At 33.2% G+C, this 20810-nt stretch overlaps 1 protein-coding gene across 1 annotated transcript in view; it reads left to right on the top strand.

The window, feature by feature from the left end:
- The first annotated feature begins 10826 nt into the window (after nt 1-10826).
- Nucleotides 10827-20810, top strand: part of LOC118190347 (transmembrane protein 72) — a 33074-nt gene continuing 23090 nt past the window's right edge. Inside the window, exons 1-2 of the mRNA XM_035361055.2 lie at nt 10827-11172; nt 17892-17952. Coding sequence (XP_035216946.1) covers nt 11085-11172; nt 17892-17952 — 149 coding nt within the window. The 5' untranslated portion in view covers nt 10827-11084. The remainder of the gene's footprint in view (nt 11173-17891; nt 17953-20810) is intronic.

The following is a 20810-nucleotide window of genomic DNA, read 5'->3' as shown; positions in this document are numbered from 1 at the left end:
CCTGCGTCGAAGATGTGAAGGTCTGTACGACTACCAAGCATGATGCCTCCCCAAACGAGAACACCGCAACCTCCATACCTGTCCCTTTCAATGATGTTCGAGGGATGATTGCGGCTTCCCCGCTCTCTCCAGATGAGTATGCGATGAGAATCGCTACTCAGACTGAATCTGCTCTCATCTGTAAAGAGTACTCGTCCCCATTCATTGTCTCTCCAATTCCGGTGTTCCCGGTACCACAGAGAACGCCTTCTCCGATGGGCAGGCGTTAGAGGTACACACCGTACAGGGCGACGTGCAAACAGACCACCACCGTACAGTCTTCTGGCTACGGTAAAACGCGATATCGGTCGTCCAGTCGCCTGTGTCGTATGTCTAGCGGTTTCTCCCGCTATCTGCCGCCTGTTTTTTCTGGCCTGTAAGGCAATATACCGGTCATCTGCGGGTGTGGTTCCTCGTGGACGACCACTACTAAACCCCCGGATAGCTGTTCCTGTAGTTTGAAATTGTCTCCAAAAGTCGTGAAACGATGCTGTGAGCAATTCCGAACTCTGCAGCCACACTTGTCACACTGCGGCCTTCATCCAACTTTCCAAAGATTCGACCTCGGGTAAAAGCATCCAGATGTCGTCTAACAGATTGATTATTCGCCATTTCTCGCTGAGGCAGCAACTCGGTGTGATTTTAACTGCTATACGGCGTGCAATCTCTTTGCCAGAAATACTGATCTTACACCGACAACATGCTTTATACTACTCAGACACTCTCCCATTACGTCTACCTGCATATCTGCGCATGTGCTACCGTACATCACCTTACTTAATCTCCTGATTGGTCTTTCTGTCCGCTCTGCCTCTTCGTTCAGCTGATATGCTAATTTTTCGACTTCGTCCTTAATTTTTGCACACCAGTGTATGTAGGTGTTCACAAGTTTTAAAATTTGATATAACGCCTCAATTCATCGGTTGGATTAATGAAGGTGTGTTAAATAACAAGAATAATGGTGATAAAACATGTGATAAAACAACGGTACCTAGCGCCATCAAAATCTTGGTTCAAGTTTTTTTTTTTATTTTTTTATTTTTGATTTCGCCATAGCGTTTAACAGTCGGGCAAAAATGTTCAGTGAACCAATTCTGAAAAATGTTCATAGTTATCCATGATTTTCTATTAGACCCAAATTACAGGTAAAATTGATTTTGATATTCGTTTCATCGGTCTTGGGTTTTTGGAATGATAAACAAGAAGTGGATTTAATTTAAAGTTTCGATTTGCGTTAACACCTAAGAGGAGTGTTAAGCGATCTTTCTCATCTTTCAATCCTGGTGTACGTTTTTCTTCACGGGGTAGAAATGTATGTTTTGGCATTCTTTTCCAAAATAGGCCCGTTTCATCGATCTTAAAAACTAATTCTGGAGGATAGTTTCCTCGTTCAATCATTGTTCTTAATGTCGCTGGAAATTCGGCGTATTTCCAAACCCTACCCCACTTTTCGAATTTTTGACGTCATGGACAAATCGACTAGTTTCGCCTGGATGGTAATTCTTGAGCATGCGCTGAAGGGCGAGAAGTAACATAAACACAACTTTGGCTTGCACTTGTAAACAGTATTAAATATATTGTCTGAAAGTGTATTCGTTTATGTAATTGCATAATTTTACTGTTTCTGTAATAAGAAAACTTCATTCAGATAAAATTTATTTTAATATTATTATTATTATCTGGTTATAGGATTATACGAAATGCTGAATACTCTAGGTACTATCGTAATCTTCGCATAACCTTTCACATTGGATTTTGCCTTATCATTTTAAAATATATCGTATTATAAAGATTAAATCAAAGCAAATTACTTTGTTAGAGATGTGAATGTTCTAACTGAATTTTCTTTTTATTACTTATTATTTATTTCCTCTTTGAAAACACATTCATATTTGACAAATAATATCTCCGCTGAAAATTTTTTGATTGTTTAAAAACTATATTTGTCAATAATGTAATAAAAACTCACTAATCTAATGCTTCATAGATCAATATGACAATGAATTCAAAATGTTTTAAAAACAGTTCTTTAATCTTTATTTTGTAGTAGATGCAACTAATGTCACATAAAAAATATTTCAATAAAAAAGTTCTCCATGTTCAATTCTTCCAGTTCTCATTCTCATTCTTCCAGTTCTCCATTTCAATAAAAAAGTTCAATAGCAAAATTATTTCTATTTCAGTGAGATATCCACTTTCAATGCTTACATAACAGAAAAATGTAACATAAGCATTTTAGAAGTTTTAAATAGAAGCTAAAGGTTTACTGTGCAATTTTATGTAAGAAACATAATAATTTACTTTCATTCCTTTTAAATTGGCATATTAGTTTCCAATCAACTAAAATTTTTGGCAAGTTAGAGACTTAACTTAACACACAGTATTCCATCACTGTATTCTATAGTGTCTGATATGATAAAAATTTGGTGAGAAACAGTATCTTTTTTTAATGCTATTGTTTTTAAATAGTTACTATATTTTTCTGCATGCATAAATGATGTCACTTTAATTGCTGAAGGAAGAATGAGCGATTCTCCAATTGTATGAGGTTTTAAATTTTTTGCAATTAAATATGAAACTTTTAAGGATGCCTGTAAATCCTTTTCAGGAACTGTTGTATATTTTTTCAAAAACACATTTTAATTTTAAATGCTCTCAGCTCATTCTTTAAAAAAATTCTTCAGATTTATTTACTTAATCTTTATGTTTAGTTTCTGAGGTACTTTTCAGTTTCACTGGCGCAAATCTCGCCAAGCAGACTTTGTTGATGACAACATACAATATACAAATAACAAATGTTAACAGACGTTAGTTCTAAGAATTTTTTATTTTGAAGACATAAACATTTTTATATCTTTTAAAATTTTGTAAAAAGCCAATAAATAAAGATAATAAATTTGTGAAAAGACATTAAGAATTTACTACGTTTTCATGGTTCAACATCCTGATTCGCCGGGTCATATCACGTGACACGACGTGATCTCATCTCACGTAAACTACGCTACAAAAGTCTAATTCTCTCAGTAATCATCTACATTAATTTCAAGTTAAATCTTAATTTGGAATACAAGTTTAAATGCAAGAATTATTTCAATTCGTACAAATAGCTTACTCAGAAATTATGTAAAACCGCAGGGCATTACTTCGCTACTGCTTTCTCATTAGAATTGATGAATTTAACCCTTGATTTTGCCTTCGGGTGGGTGGTGTGATTGCAGTCTAATTGTCTTAATTACCGTGAATGGTCTTGGGGCATAAATTTTAATTATCTTGTAAAAATTCTATGTAGTTGTATGCCAGTATTGAAAGAAACAATCTGATAAGAAATGGCTGCGACTTGTTTCGAAAATGAGGTTGTTTTCGAAAAAACAATTACAATACTCTTGTATAATACTTACAAGGAATGAGTTAGGTTATTTAACTAAAGTTCAGTCAATTTTATTTCTTATTTACATGAATGATGTATCGCACAATGCTGTGTAGGCTAGTGACCTAGCGATGATGACTCAAAATGCATCTTTGCATTCAGGCATACACTCTTTATAAGAATATAACCATGCACTGGAGTCCTAGCTTCAGCAGGTACATTTTGTTATGCTATGCAATCTCTGTGGGTCCTAAATTCTAAAAACTTTTCCACTCCTAAATTCCAAAAATTTTGCTACTTGATATTTCTGTAAATTCCAAAATTTGCACACCTGCCATAACTGCACTGGCTGTGGCCTCAGTTATCCAATGTTGCAACAAAATCAAATATTGTAACGTTATTTTAGACCAGACTTTCTTAAACTGTAGATCGCAACCCCCATCTACAGCAGAGGGTCGCAAAAAATTTTAGCAGTTTTGGTGTTTATTAAACTTAATATAATAATTTTACAATTACCCAATATTTTTACACAATGTATCTGAAAATAGATAAAGATAAGACAATACAGACAAAGAGAAAAACAAAAATGTTTCAATGCATTCTGTTTATAATATAAATGTTCACTTTACTTGCTTTGCATGTGACGGTGTCATTTTGTCTGTTAATTAATTAAAATTTTCACATTGGTCTATGTCTTAAAATGAGAAATTAAAGATATGACCTAAAACTGCAATACTATCTTACAATACAAGTGAAAAAATTGACAGTTTCACTTGCGCGTGTGTCAGATTTTCGCAATGCTTATGGAGTCCCACAAAATTTTCATAAATATTTTGGGGTCGTGAAAAAAATCTATAATAAAAAAGGGTCACAACTGAAAAAAAGTTTAAGAAGACCTGTTTTAGAAGAATCAGTTTCCTGACACCAACCCATTTTTTTGCCTGTTTTGTTTCTAAGCCAAATTATGTGTCTGTCGGAATTTTTCTATATTTTTACTGTTTCAGCTAAATCGAAAAACACACTAAAATGTTTCAAATGACTATTAGGGGAAGAGAATCGAATATCCCACATTATTATTATCTCTATTTATCTCCTGTTTTGATTCCGAGTTACGTTTTTTGATAGAATTTTTCCATATTACATATTTCAGTTCAACAAAAAAATCAACTTTTAAAATATTGAGGAAAAGCATGTACTAAAATGTTTCAAAATGAAAATTTGGGATAAATAAATATATAAATTAGTTTTTTCTAGGAGTGTAGGAATTCTTATACATAGTACATAAAGAAATTTATCGATAGAAACAACTTTTCACAAAGGCTAAAAAATTGAAGTTCAAATGATCTTCATAAAATCCTATAAATGTGGAACAAGGATAATTTAAAATTTAAAAATTAACACGTTGACTGCCGCGTGCATTTTATGTGATTTGCGCATGACGCCAACTTGAAATTTTTATTGTGCGATATATACTATGTCGAAATACAGAACATAATGCTATATAATCGTGCTTCATGCTGGGGGTCACCAGCGACCTCCAAAGATTGTAGACCATTTTTGTGATTTATAATTTAAATTCTTACGATTTATTCTTCTTCAAACCATTATAGTAACAATGGTACTATTTAAAAATTTATCAGTATCAATATTTATTCTAATTATGTATTTTACTATTGGTCGCGTTGCCGGTGGCACCCACGGCGCTGTAGCCAAGTCGAGTGCAGGTCACCGGTGACCCCCACGGCAGTCAATATGTTAAAATAAACCATCACAAGAAAAACCAAAAAATTAGTATAAAAGAACAAGAAAGGTGAGGAATCCAACCAACTTTAACATAATGTCGTCAAGAGAAGGTATGTCGAATTTAATTACATTTCCCCTTCTAAAACAAAATCCTTGCTTCTCTGTATCCAGAATCAGCTGATGAACCATTTCAATATATTTTTTATCTTAATAGTTCACCAAAAAATTCTAGTCCTCCTCAAAGCGAAGAAAAATCATTGAAAATATCTTCCGATTTAAAAATATTTTTCTAATCTAAAAAAGAAAGAAAGAAAGAAAACATGCCCTTAAAAATGTAGAAAAAATTAAAATCCTGCAGTGGAAAATTTTTGAAAGTTCAAAATAATTTTAACACAAAACTTTACTAGAACCTCTTATTAAACAGCAGTAGCAAAGGAAAATGGGGGGGGGGAGTAAAATCATTAAAAATATCTTCCAATTTAAAAAGATTTTACTAGTCTAAACAGGATTTTATGAAGTTAATTTGAATTTGAATTTTTATTCTTTCTGAAAAATTGGTTCTAAATTTCTTTCTTTATATATTTACTGATCAATTTTTAGCAGCATGATGCACAAAAATTTTTGGAAGGATTATAAATTTTCCTTTTAAAAAATTATTTGTATATACATAGTTCAAACACATCTGTATACAGTGGAATACGTTTAACGCGAAATATCGGTTAACACGAAATAATGCAACGGTCCCAACAAACTACAGTCAAAAGTCGTTAATCCGGACTCGACGGGACTTCGGATTATAAATCAACAGTTTAAATCTCGTAAGATGGCATGCAGAAATTCTAAAATTAAAAATATGAAACCATAATTTATGAAATAAAGAACAATTATGATCTAAAGGGTATCAAAATTTACAAAAAAAAAAAGAGCTTAATATTTATTTCTTTACTTCATTAAACATTTCTTTCAATGCAAGTTGTTTAAGTTGCTTCGTTTTATGTGATAATACTTTCTCTTTAATTCTATAAACAGAAATAATTTCTTGTTCAGTTACAAAGTTCCAAGTCCTATAATTGCTGTGCCGAGAATACCGACTAATTTGTCAATCGAAATTTTTTCGTTTTCACTAACCTCTCTGTCAACTTCTTCATGTCTTTATCCATTTTTTGCAGCAATTCCACTTTTTGTTTGATGGACATCGAAACATACTTTCGTTTTGTACGATCCTGTGGGAGCTCCAGAATCGGAAATTCTACTTGACATAATCGAAAGTTCAAGTTTACTTTTATAAAATTGCTCTTACAGTCTGCAAAAAATAATAAGCCGGATCCAATTCGAGGATTAAGGTACAACGCAATCATCACCATTAACTGAAGTAGATAATTAGATAGTTTTAGCTTATACCATCCGTTATATGTAAAACGCGCACGCGAAAACGTATTCTGCGCTTGCGCAGTCGTGAAAGGTCTTACGCGCATGCGTAAACGTCTATGCGCATGTTTCAACGCGGCGCATGCGCAGAAAGTTTTTAGCTTTGAGGTTGGGATTATAGATCATTCCAGATTATGGGTGTCCGAATTAACGACTTTTGACTGTACTATGTAATTTCATGCTTCTCTTAACACGAAAAGATATCCTTTCTGGAAATGAACAAAATACAGAAAACACTGGCATCGCTGGCGAGATTTAAGCGGGGTGTGAAATGAAAGAGAGGTGTTTTCACATGTTTCGTAGAAAAGAGGCTAATTTGACTTTGAAATACCCTCGAAATAGCCTGTGACACGAGCCAGTTTTGTTTATCTATGGACTTTCGCCTTCCACGTCTACAAACGCCACACAAACATCTCGTCTCTCATCAGTTAGCTTTGGAATTCAGTGATGAGTACATGGCAGTGTGAGTAAAAATTAGTGAGTTTGGCTCATATGTTGCACTGCATAGAATTCAGCGACTCCAAGGTTGAATGAAAATTATTTTCATTACACACGATTCTCAAAAGATTCTTTGGCTCCGAAAGAAATGGAGAAGTAGGATATCGAAACTGAGCTGACACTTAATGAAATGTTTGAGAAAGTTTCTGTATTAATGAACTGTCCTACTGTACTATCGGAAGAATTCGTTGCAGTAGTTTATGATAATGTGTGCACAGCCCCAATTATGGCAGACAAAGTTATTTTGGAGTTTGTTCAAAGCTAAAAAGATATCATTGATGCAGAGACGAAAATAAAATGAATGCAGTTTCTGTTCCCATGTCATCCGAAATGAGGAATATCATAAAAAGTATGGACAGTTATTTAGACGCACATTCCAATGGTAAAATGAATAACAAAATGTTTGACATTGAACAATTTGATGCTAAAAAAGACAATGCAAAGAAAAATATCAGATTATTTTCCCAAAACTCAATAAATGTCTTGTTTTTCAAAAATTTGAAAATTTTGTATTAAATTTCATTAAGTTCTTGAGGATGTTTTTTCGTTTCATTGATTTTTATTAAATACATACACATCTCTGCAAATAAAATGTACTCTAATAAACTTAATTTTGTTGAATATATGTTTTTTTTTTTCAATATTCCACAAAAAAGTATTTCAGTCCCCTCAGTTTTGTGTTAAATGATTTTTACTGTGTATCTATTGCACATAAATCCCTTTCTTACATAAAATATATATGTATGTACTATAAAATAACTAAATAAATTGTAAAGGAAGTTTAATTAGCAACTATGAAATCTTAAAAAAGTACATAGAATGAAATTTATAATGGCAAACATTAAAAATAGATGAAAGTAAATAAAATTTAAATTATAGAATGTACTTTATAAAATTAATAATAAGTGGTTAAAAATATATATTTAATTACTTAAAACATGGAAGTTATTTGGCAGAGATTGTTGGATATAAAATTACTACTTCAAATTTTCAGATTAATATTGTTCATATTTAAAGTCTCAACTTGCAGTCTTAATCCACATAACAACCATTGTAAAAATCACCCATTATCATATTCCAAAGATCAGCAGCATACATTTTTTTCAAAATCGTGCATAATATTAAATATTGGCTTTTGATAGTCAAGTTGATACAAATAAGATGAACTGTTTTTATGATTTTAGACTAGTAGTTTATTCTTCCATTCACTTATTACAATATTTCATTTTTTATATGCTCGGCTATCCAAAATTTCAAGAGCTTTCCGGATATTTTTTTTGTTGAGTTTTTACTATACATACATTTCAGCATTTACATCGTCAAAATTACACAGACACATACTTGAAGTGAATTTACTTTTACAGCTAAACACAGGAACTGGAAAACAAAAAAGTACTTATTCGGAGATTGTATTTCTTTTTCGTTCATGAAAATCAAAGTTCATTACACAAACATGCATTCACACTGCACAAGCATGTATGGAAATTCTTAATACATTTAGTAATCCTGATAATTGATTACGCATTTAGTAAATAAATCAGAAGATATTTTAATGTATAACAAATGAATAGTAAGTAGCTAAGCTTTTAGTTAGTAGTTAGCTTTTAGAAGTAGTTAAGCTTTTATAAAACAGAGCATAATAAAACAGTTACAAAGATATTTAATATTATAAAATTAGGTAATTTAGTAAATTTCAGTTGTTCAACAAAGCAATGAATTATGAAGTTCCTTGTATATCTTTATAAATGAACTTTATTGCTGTTTTAAGCAATTAAACAACTGTTCAAGTTATTTTAATAATTTTGAAATATATACACTAAAAGAAACAATAAAATGTATTAATCTATTTGTCAAACTTGATATTAGCACGAAAGTCTGCAGAATGCTTCGTAGTTTTTAAGCACATAGAGGCACTGCAATTCTTATTCCTTGATCTGAAGTTTTCTGCAATTTTTTTTTAAATTTAAATTGCTGTATTGGCACACATACAATTTTTGTATAGTGGCTTCAGATGTGGATAAGTTTTTCGAACACTTTCGTTTATTTTACTGGCGTCGCTGAATTTTGCGATGAAATGCAGCACATTTATTGCCGAGTATCACCTTCCAAATTTTTCATACTGTTAATGTATACATCAGCAGTGAATTATTCTCCTCTTTCCTCAAATACACTACGGCGTTAAACAATAACCATTCACTACAGATTTTGCGTAAATTCCCACTCATAATAATTTAAATTGCGAAAATCTCACAATTAGCACCTAAACACACCATTCAGCAGCACAATTCTTTCGAAAGCGCGCCGTAGTAGTCAAAAGTGGGGTAGGCGTCTTGCCAGGTGAAACTAGTCGATATTTCCGTGACGTCAAAAATTTGAAAAGTGGGGTAGGGTTTGGAAATACGCGGAAATACGGCCATCGGTTTTATATCTCCGCTTACTGCTCCTCCTGTAATCTGTAAGTTATGAAGATTATTCCGATGTTTATATCTATCCTCGACTTGCAACGAAAGTTTCCCTGGTGTCACATGTTTCTATCTGAATGTGATTAAAATTTCTTCTTACTTTTTTCCATTAATATTTGTTCAATTTTCATATAGAAATCCATACAAAAAGTTGTTTTTTCATCTCCTCTATTTTATTATTTCTAGAACGGATTATTCTAGTTGCAGAGTTTTTTGTAGTTGTAGTTGCTGATGACACTATGTTTTCTTTATTCTTGAGAATTTTTCTTATTGTTGAAGTTGAAAAGTTTAATGCAACACCAATTTGACACTGACGTCCACCACTACCTAATCTTCTAAGCACTTGCATTTTAGTTTCTAGCAAAATGCTTTTTCTTGTCACTTTATTTTCGTGTTTCTTATTATCACTCATATTAAAAAATAAAAATTGGGTACTTTTCCGTTTCGCCGGCGAAAATCTCGCCAAGCAGACTTTATTGGCAACAACACACGGTATACACATAAAATATGTTAACAAATGTTAGTTCTAAGGATTATTTTTTTACTTTAAAGGCATAAACATTTTAATATCATTTAAAATTTTGTAAAAAGGTAATAAATAAAAACAATAAATTCGTAAAACGAAATTAATTTAAGAATTTACTATGCTTTCATGCTACAGCATCCTGATTCGCCCGGTTCATATCACGTGACTCCGAGTGATCTCATCTCACGTAAACTAAGCTACAGTGCTTTACTTCGCTAGTGCATTCGCATTAGAATTGATGAATTTAACCCTTTACTCGGCCTTTTCTGTATTTTCGCCTTCGGATGAGCGGTGTGATTGCATCCTCATTGACTTAACTACAGCGAACGGTCGTAGGGCATAAAATTGAACTATCTGGTAAAATTTCTATGCAATTTTATGCCAGTATTGAAAGAAATAATTAATCTGATAAGAAATGGCTGAGACCTGTTTCGAAAATGAGGCGTGAAAGGTTACCAGCGAGGATATTCCGTTTGGCATCCGTTGTACAATTTTCGGCGACTTTATGGCCTGCTCCGGCAAAACGGAAAAGTATCAAAAATTGTAATACTTATCACTTTATCAATCATTACATTACATAAATTTATACTTATATAACAGCAAAAATTGTTTGAAATAATAAAATTTATTTTTGTGTAGCACTGTAGAGAAGACGCAATGAAGATAAATTACTTTCGATTTCGGGGACGCCCAATGTTTCGCGTAGATTTCAGGGAATCTGGCTATTTCACTAAAAACGCGTTAAACCAAAACAGCTCTAAACGCGGAGCAGCGTTAAGCGGAGTCTTACTGTATATGCAATATGCCGATTACGAAACGATTTTTTGTCGATCTCTCAGAAGTTTGAAAAACGATCTCTCAGAACTTTGATAATAATATAAAAATAACTTGGCGACAAATGGCAACAACTCATTGTTTATATTTAATATTTATATTTTGAGTATGGGAAACGTGAGGAATGTGAGTGTACATTTCTGAATCTAAATGGAAATTTGAAAGGATGTTATAAAAATTTCTTGTCATGGATCGAAAACAAAGCAGTCTTTGTTTTAAAGCTTTAGAATTAATTGAAGTGACGACTCGATTATGGGGCATTCTTAGCATGATTGGTAAGTAAAATATCGAAGGTAGTGTAGAAATGTGGCGTAGTTTGTTTTCTAGAATTCAAGTTTATCATTTCTTATGTTCTGTGTGATTTAAAATTATTCTTGAATCATTAACGAAAACGTTCAAAAGGTGTGTCATATTTTAAATTTAAAGTAATTTAATGTGCTTCATACTTAATATTTATCTAAAACCTTACTTCGAAATTTTATTAACTAAGACAAAGTATGTATTCACTTTTCATTGTGCACGCATGCTTTTGCGTATATGCGAATTTAATTTAGTTCAATTTTTTTATCCGGAATATAAATAATTCAATAGAACAAAAGGACCTTAAAAGTTTTTATACTCTTAACCTTAGTGTTTAGCTTTTTGAAATTTACATGAAAGAGTATGAACTCTGTTAAGAAATATTGATGGATAAAATATGCACTAAGTAGTGATAATTCCACAAGACTGTAATATAATTGACAATTTAAAGCTTAAGCGAGAAAACATAAATTTGCACTCAGCTAAAAGCAAAATTTACTGTGAAAAATAGTACTGTTCTGTTATCAGTGACTGGATTCGGAAATGTATGAATGGATGTATGTGTTCATGTATGCATGTGTATAGAGTAAAAGTGTAAGCATGAATGTGTGTATACATATACACATACATACCGAATACCGAAAAAATACTTACCGAATAATGACATCATAATTACCAAATAATAATGAGTCATAATGGAAGTACCAAATTATTGACATCATGATAAAAGTTTTCCTCCTCTAATCTGCATCGAAGTAAAAAAGCAGACGATTCACTCAACTCTTCTTTTAAGTTCACGATTCACGTTGTTGTATTTTCTGAGCTTTGTTATTTCACGAAATTATTTAGTGCTGCCTTTTTTTATCTAGATATTTAGTGGATAAATTAAGAATATTTTTAATTTCATCCCTTTTTAATACAATTACAGATGAGAAACGCACTCATGATTTTAGTGCTTGCAATGTTGAAAAACATTGCATTGACGGTAATGCAAAAAGTGAAAATTCTGCAAAAGATGGAGGCAGATGCTACTCCTTGGTTTATAGCAGAATCGTATGGAATTGCAACATGATTATGTATGATATACGGACAAATAATGAAAAGCTGTTGAAATTTTACAGCAACAGTGATTCTAACACCGGAATTCAAAACCGGAAATCTTTGCATGAGGCGAAATCGGCAAGCCTCGATGCTGTGTACATATGAACAATATAATCGGTTTATATATGTAATAATATTTTAATGCATATAATAAGTTACTGCAATAATGTATGTAATAATTTAATTAAATGTATCTAATACGCCTTATTTATTTTGCACTTTTAGTCTGAATATTATGATTTATCTTTTCTGTCCTGAAATCCGCAAAATTTTAAATTGCGCACAACCTCTGGTCCCAGGCTTTGCGGATTTCTGGACTTCTACTGTTGTACATAAGAAATTTGAACCATTTCTCTGTTGATGGATAGTATTGTGCCTGTGTGAAGTGAGAAATAAATTTGTTCAATTTAATAAATAAATAAGAAGAAGAATAAATTCATTTTTGAAACACTATCATTCTTTTGAGTACTTATGCATTTTTACAGTTTTTTAAAGATGAAAAGCTACTTATTGGGTAGAAGTTGCTGGTTTTTGTGCCCTTTTTTTTTTTTTAGAAAGATCTCAAAACTATCGATATTTATGATAAGTTGGTAAAAATTATCAACATATGAAAAGAAAACATACTTTAGCAATTTAAAACATTAAAAAAATAAAATGCTTACATTCTTCTTCAAATCTTTCTGTAATTTTTTTGCTTTATTCTTCTCCCAAAGTATACTGTGCTCTCTTTTTAAAAAAAAAAAAAAATCAGAGAATTGTGGAGACTTTGCATTGTGCAATTCCGACAACAAGTGGCTATCTAGAAAATGCTGCCCTCATTGTTCCCTTAAAAAAATTTTCAGCAAAATTCTGTGCTGATGTAGAAATTTTACTGCAGTTTCTTCCATTGCTGCCAAATTCTGCAGGCTGATATTTTAAAACTAAGACAAAAAATATGTTTATAAAAACCATTTGAACTTGAAATCCAACCACGCTGACAGCTTGGATACACAACATTATAAGGAAAGTTGCCTTTAAGACATACTTGACGGCATTATGAACAATTGTCATACTTTGAGAAGGGTCACATCATAGGACTTAAAGAGGCTGGTTAGTCAAACAGACAAATTAGCTGGCATATTGATCAAAGCGATATGGTCATTGTCTCGTGTTGGAACTAGTGCCTCAAACCCATAATCAGCTGCAATAGTGCCGAGTTACCAATGCATGAGATGATCTTAAATTAGAAGAGCTGCTATGTTTGCATGAACAGTTACACTATCATCGATTCAACGCCATTTGCCAACTCATTGGGACCCAGAGATATGATTCACAGAAGACTAGGTGAGACTTTGTTCAGATATCGATGTTCATTAAGATGCTTGCCATTGACACTCCACCATAAGCACCGTGATATATATATTAATAGTTCAGAAGAGCTGTGTTAAATGAAAATATATTCTGAAATTCAAGACATTAATGTGTTTAATTCTGTGTTAAAAATGTAAGCAACATTTATATTCAGAGCTGTGTTCTTTCTGCTGTAAAAATATTGGCCAGAGGTGTAGAAGAAAATTTGGTACAACTCTGATATACGCATTCGCGAAAACCACGTTTTGAACACACAATTTAAGCTAAAAATCTGAAACAAACAAAAAAAAAAAAAAAAAAAAAAAAAAAAAAAATTAGATAGCAAAACCGTGAAGTTTCTAACCAAAATTATTTTACAAGAGTCCATGTACACAGCGATATGTTTTAATTTAAAAAAACATCTATGAATGGCACAATCTAGGCAACGAACGAATTTACGAACTACGCACACCTCGCTTTAATAAATTAACATAATAAATTTCAAAGAATACCATGTACACAGCATCCTGTTTCAACTTAAAAAAAACATCTGCGAATTGCACAATTTAGGCCACAAACGAATTTACGAACTACGCGCACCTCACTTTAATAAATTAACATAACAACAATAAATTTCAAAGAATACCATGTACACAGCGTTCTGTTTCAACTTTAAAAAACATCTACGAATTGCAGAATTCAGATGGTATGCATTAATCAACAAAATAACTAAAATAAATTTCAGACAATTCAAAAAAACAACAATAACGACAGAAATTCATACTAAAAAAAACAATGAACATTACATTCCACAAAATAAGAACAAGAATAAAATAAAATGCACTTACCATTAATGCTTTTTCGAAGAGCAGATATACCAATTTCATACCGCCTTTAACATGCCGCCACGTAATCACTAGTATCGTATTTATATGACAGCCAGACACACTATCCAGAAAATTCATACTATGGTTCACAAATAAATAAAATAACAAATAATCACAAATCCCTACTTCTATCATGCACAACCACTAAAAATAATCTCCCATACCTTCTTTCCACACCTCCAAATACCCATTGCCCCTCAACAGGATGACCACGACGATATTTCCTTATGCCGAACTTCAATTCAACAACTTTCACCATTAAATCTTTCCCCCTTAGCTTCTCAGACACAAAGCATGACGGGAACCAACGGACTCCAGCGAAAGACTTTTCAATGTCAACAGGGTTGCCATACAGCACGCAATCGCGCCAAAAACCAGCGCAGAACACATATTGCCACATTTGGTGAAATTAGGGCATATATCAGAGTTGTATCCAGAGTAGTTCCGAAAATTTTTCATAAATGCTATTTATGGCAAAGAATTGTTGTGCTATGTTCAAATTCTGTATAAGCAATCACAAGTTAATTTTTTAACTTTAATATTTTAATATTTAATATAATGTAAATGCTTGCCAAATATGGACTTGTAAAACACAATTTTGCTTATACTTTTTTTTTTTTTTTTCTTTTTTTTAATATTTCCCTCCATTTAATTTGTCTAATGCCAGAATTTCAATTATACACAGTGTCCTGCAGAGCTTTGGCTGCATTGTGATAATCCTCTTTAATGACTGGTTTCAAAATTGATTTGTATAAGTCAAATATTCATCCAAGTTAAATATTATTTAGAAAAGCAACACCTGAGCTCTTTCAAGTTCTTTTAATTCTTGATAACATGCCAGGATATGGTACTGAAGCTCCACAATGTTGAATCCAAATCTAGAGGTTTTTATTCGTTCCACTGCACATCATTTCCATAATCCAATCAATGCATCAAAAAATCTTTTTTTTTTTCGAACGACAGGCACTTCCTTTTCTAGTATTGGCCACTCCTAAGGCTGGAAATGATGGAGGCACCTAATAGGCAGACACCGTTACCTCCTATGAGAGGACAGACAATTTACATCCATGCCCTCTCCGGGATTTGAACCCAGGCTGTTTAGTATCTCAGTTGGCTCCCCAAACCACTATACCATCTGGGCAGCTAAAAAAATCATAAAAATATTCCAAGCCTATTATGTCAGGCATGATATACTTATGACATTTTGGAAGCAGTTCTGCATAGAAATGATTAAACTTACATGGGAAGAAGTGAATACATGCTAGCATCAGCACTGGACAGAACTTGTCAACAATTTTAATGAATTTCCATCCACTGAAAATGAAGCCAAGGAAATCATACAAATTACAAAAATAAAAAGCACTGAAGGATTTTAAGTTATGGGTACTTTTGTATTATTAGGATCGGATCCTGTACGCACATGTGTATGTATGTATGTGTTCATATATGTTTGTCTACTTATACATGCATACATATGTACATACACATGTACATAAGTGCTTACATAATCCATATACACATGCATACATACATACATTTCTGAATCCGGTCCCGACAACGGAAGAGTACCCAGGTATGAAAGAAGGAAAAACCAAAGAATGGTAAAAGTATATTTTAGGATACCTCTTGGCGAAACTTGGTGATTTTTGGCCGTACATGGATACTGAGTTTATGCAATTCTTTGACTTATTTTTTAGCTTGCATAGCGGTGATTTTTGCTCCAAAAATCATTGCTACACAAAGCCAAAATAACAAGACAAAGAATTGCACAAACTCAGTATCCATGTACACATCAACCTATTTTCACTTTAAAAAAAAATTCCTGAATTGCACAGAAATGTCATTGCGCACTCCCTTGACTTTATACATGTACACGTCAACCTATTTTCACTTAAAAAAAAAAAAAAAAAAAAAAAAAATCCAAGAATTGCACAAATTTGCATTGTCCTGAACTGTATTATCCTTTGTCCATGTCGATATATTTTCACTTAAAAAGTCAAAGAAGCACCCAATTCTACAATACAGGCAAACAAAAAATACATAATCTCAATAAACTACATTTTAAACCAAACAATAAAATAACATAAAAAAGGAAAAACATGTTATACATTTAAGCACTACAAAAAGCAAATATCTGCTTACCCTATTTAGAAATTCCTTCGTCTTTAGTTTGTGGCAACAAAATTCCTTAACAGCATCCAAAAACTTTCTAAAATTATCTGAACTCGAATCTTTATATCGGTGTCACCACATCTGAACCTTTCTTCCTACAAACCCATTCAAATTCATCTAAACGTTTTTTACGTTCGACTAGATGCATATCCTTCCTACATACGGGACACTTACAATGGCTACTAAGTAAAGCTTCATTTACACACCAGTCAATTAACGCTGTTTTTCCCTTTCGTTCCAAATCGTACAGAAACTTTAAATTAATCTTACTACATTCAGCCATTCCACCGTCTAAACAATAAAACTAACACACACCACAAAAACACTTACAAAACATCCCATAATTCAAAATTTCGTAGAATCGGGCTCCCGATTATGTCACAATAGGGTTTCCATAACATTCAACTTCTCAGGCTGCCATAAATGAAATGACAACTTGGCAATAAATGAAACAACAACTTCGCCATTATACAAGAGGTACCTTAAAGTCTACTCTAACTCATAGAATTAGTCTAGAATGACAGTTGTGAAATGACAAATGAAGAAGTGGATGATCGTATAACATTAGCGAATGGTGAAAACAGGGATAGCGAAAAAGATATAGAGCCTTTACTGAATAAGAAGTTAAACTGTATGTTAAAAATGGCACAGAAACTGGCTAATTTTATAATGGAGGTTGATCTAAATAAAGAAAAAAGAGGATGCTTTATGAAAAGTATTAAGAAACTTTATACTCCTTACCACAAAATTTTCAATTAATATTTGTTTCATTTTCCCCTTTTAATTAGAATAATATTTATGTAAAAATATGCATACTTTCTTAACCTGAACTGTATAACCCGTGTTTTCCATAGGAAGCCATCTGTACAGAAATGCGATTTCCCCATATGTGCAATATGTTAATGATATAACCGCTGCATTCAGCAGGGGTTTACTGAATATTTTGTGGTAGTTTAAATCACTATAAATTATTCTATTGCAAATTGAAATTGTAATTTATAAATCTGCATTTGAAAAAATTTTCCTTATGTTTTTACAGTTCAATATTACGGGTTACTGGGATGGGTAAAATAATTTCTAACTACTCTTAAATATTTAAATTTGTGAAATATAAAGAATGTATAAATGAACAAAGTGTAATTTTTCTTTGTTTATGGTAGTTTTTTGCAAAGTTTAATAAACTGGATTTTTTTCTCTTAATATAGTTATGTGGGGTGTTGGCACAGATATGACAATACATAAACATGGTTTAGGTGTATATACTTTGTAAGTATATTTTTAATTTATAATTTCTATGGCACATTTAATGAGTTTTAACACGTTAATTGTATGCACCGTTTCATTGTAATATTTTGATTAATTTGTGACTAGACAGTATTATATGTTGTTGTTATTGTTGATTATGTTCACATGTCTGACATAGTCAGCCCAAGCCCACGGAATTCATAACGGCAGTCAGTGCTAGATTACACCTGCTGTTAGCAAGAGCCTTGAGCACCATTCAGGTGACAGCATGATTTAGCTTGGTTCTGCCCCAAGGAAAGCACTCTGGGGACATGGGTCCAAGGGTCTCCCATGCCTCTCCCCTTCCACCAAACCACACGAGTGGACTTTCAGCTCGCCACATATTTAGAGTACTGCCATGGCACACCGACATTTACAAACATCCATGCCTTCTCCGGGATTCAAATCCGTTCCCTTCGGCACAGCAGTCAGCGATGCTAACCACTATACCGATGGACGGCAGCAATATTATATACTAATTGTGCATGTAGTTGGATCCACATTCAATACCCAAACAAAACAATGAATTTTTGTGACTAGTGGCTTTTGTGTATCAGCAGCAGGATGGAGGCAGATGGCCCTCGTGCTTTGCTTTAATGAAATAGTTTACATCATTAATCAATTTTCATCAACATGCCTTTAAAATAGATCCAACTCTTAATGCAGAACTATTTTTTTATATTTATTAAAATTAAAATTTTAATCTCTATTGATACAGTCTGTTTGAAAAGGCATAATTGAAAGAAGAAAAAAGTATTGTTGGTTTTTTCAGTTTCTGCATCCCTTTCAGAATATCAGGTTTCCATAAAATTATGGTTTAAGAACAGAGATATTTTGTGTACAATTCATATAAGGTGATCATAATTAAAGTTCAGAGTACCCAATAGCTGTCAGTGGTTAGTGAATTGGCAACAAAATTTATACAGGGTGCCCACTAAGATCTGGTACTACCCATTTAACTGCCAAATGGCTGCAACTTTAGTCATAAAAGGGGTGTCTAGGTATAGTAAAGTGACTGTGTGGTACTAGATGAGATAGCGTACAGTGCCACCTTTTGGAAAATGGCAGAGTTAGCATCTTTACCTCAAAAACAATATGAGATAGGAAGAAAAAGTGAATTAAAAAGTTTTAGAGCATCGTTGATTTAGTGCAAAAAGACACTTTGTGGATCTGAATGCTAAAAATAGAAAGCTGAAAATGCACATTTGTTTTTTCTTGATTTCCATAACTGTGATATCATGAAACTTGAACGAAAGGAGAAAAGATTATCTTTTGGACGGAAAATGAACTCACGTTGCGGCACAGTAGTATTGCTTGCAATTTACAATCGAGGGACTGTGGTTCAACCCCCGCGGGGTGTATCCTTGTCCTGATTGTCTTTATGAACAGTGTAGACAATATGCAGATCATGAACAATCATGTCATAAAATGCATCAACTCAATGCAAAAGAATCATTACACCTGTTCACCTGAGACAGCTATAAAAGACATCTTCCTGGGGTTGTGTGTTGAAGATCATATGGTCATGGAGCGATTTTCTAAAAATGATTATTGTGAGATGGTTCTGCTTTATGGTGAATAGGGGTGCAAGGCATGATCGGAACCGCGGTTATATCAGCCACATTTTCCTGCAGGCGTGCATCCTTCATACAAAACCATCCTACAGGTTGTGAAACGTTTAAGGAGGCAAGGCAAGCTGCGTGACTAGCTGACTTCAGTTAAGCAGACCAGCTAAGGTAGGTGAAAAGTACAACCGGAAGAAGTCTTATTGTACACCCTCAAATATCCAAATAGCAGCATGAAAACATTAGCCTTTCAAAAAAAAAAAAAAAAAAAAATCCAAAAAAAATCATGTTTGGAAAATCCTAAATGAATTAGGTGCTCATCCATACCGGCTAATACCTGATCAGGCATTACTGGACAGGGATGCCGATAGACGTTTCGCATGGTGCGACTTCATCATGACCCAGATAAAGGTCCAACCAGCATTCTTGGTAGACATAGTGTGGACGGATGAGGCATGCTTTTCACAGAATGAAATGTAAAATAAGCAGAACACCCATTTACTGGGCGTTGGAAAATCCATCATGTTCTGCCGACGTTTGACATCAAATACCATTTTCGACTAACGTTTGGTGTGGAATTATAATAACAGGCTAATTGGCCCAATATTTTATCAGGGTATGTTAATGGCTGCATTATATTTAGAACTTCTGCAAGATGTAATGTTGTTGTTGAAAGAACCTGTTATTGCTTCAGCTCTAGAATGGATGGTTCCAACATGATGGTGTGCTTGCACAGAAGACATCACAAGTGAAACAGTACCTGATGGAGAAATTCGAAGAACAAATAATCGTGTATGGTGTTTTTGAAGAGTGGCCTCCATGTTCATCTGATCTGACTTGAGTGGACTTTTACCTGTAGAGATACTGCAAACAGCAGGTGTATGCGAACCATCCACAAGCGTTGCAGGACCATCAACGACGTATCACCTGCTATGTTATAACACATTCAACATGCAAGCTCTAATAAGAGTCCAGATGTACATTTCAGCTGATGGAGAGAAGTTAGAACATCGAAAATAAAGGTAGCTTGTGATAACAAGTCCCCCGCCCCAAGATTGTTTCGTCATGTCACAGTGTAAGAAATTGCAAACACATGTTTAAACTGTTCTGTTCTTAACATTCATGTTCACGGGGTGTGTTTTCATGTTAAACTGATGATGCTGTACAGCTTTGTAATTAACTTTTTTCTTCCTATCTCGTATTGTTTTCGAGATAGGTACATTAACTCCACTGTTGTCCACCAGGTTGCACTCTAAGCTATCTCATCTAGTAGCA

Source organism: Stegodyphus dumicola, chromosome 2 (assembly GCF_044657685.1).
Source record: "Stegodyphus dumicola isolate Sdum_Otavi_A_Nest chromosome 2, ASM4465768v1".
Lineage (NCBI taxonomy): Eukaryota > Metazoa > Arthropoda > Arachnida > Araneae > Eresidae > Stegodyphus > Stegodyphus dumicola.
This window is presented reverse-complemented; position numbering and strand designations above follow the sequence as displayed.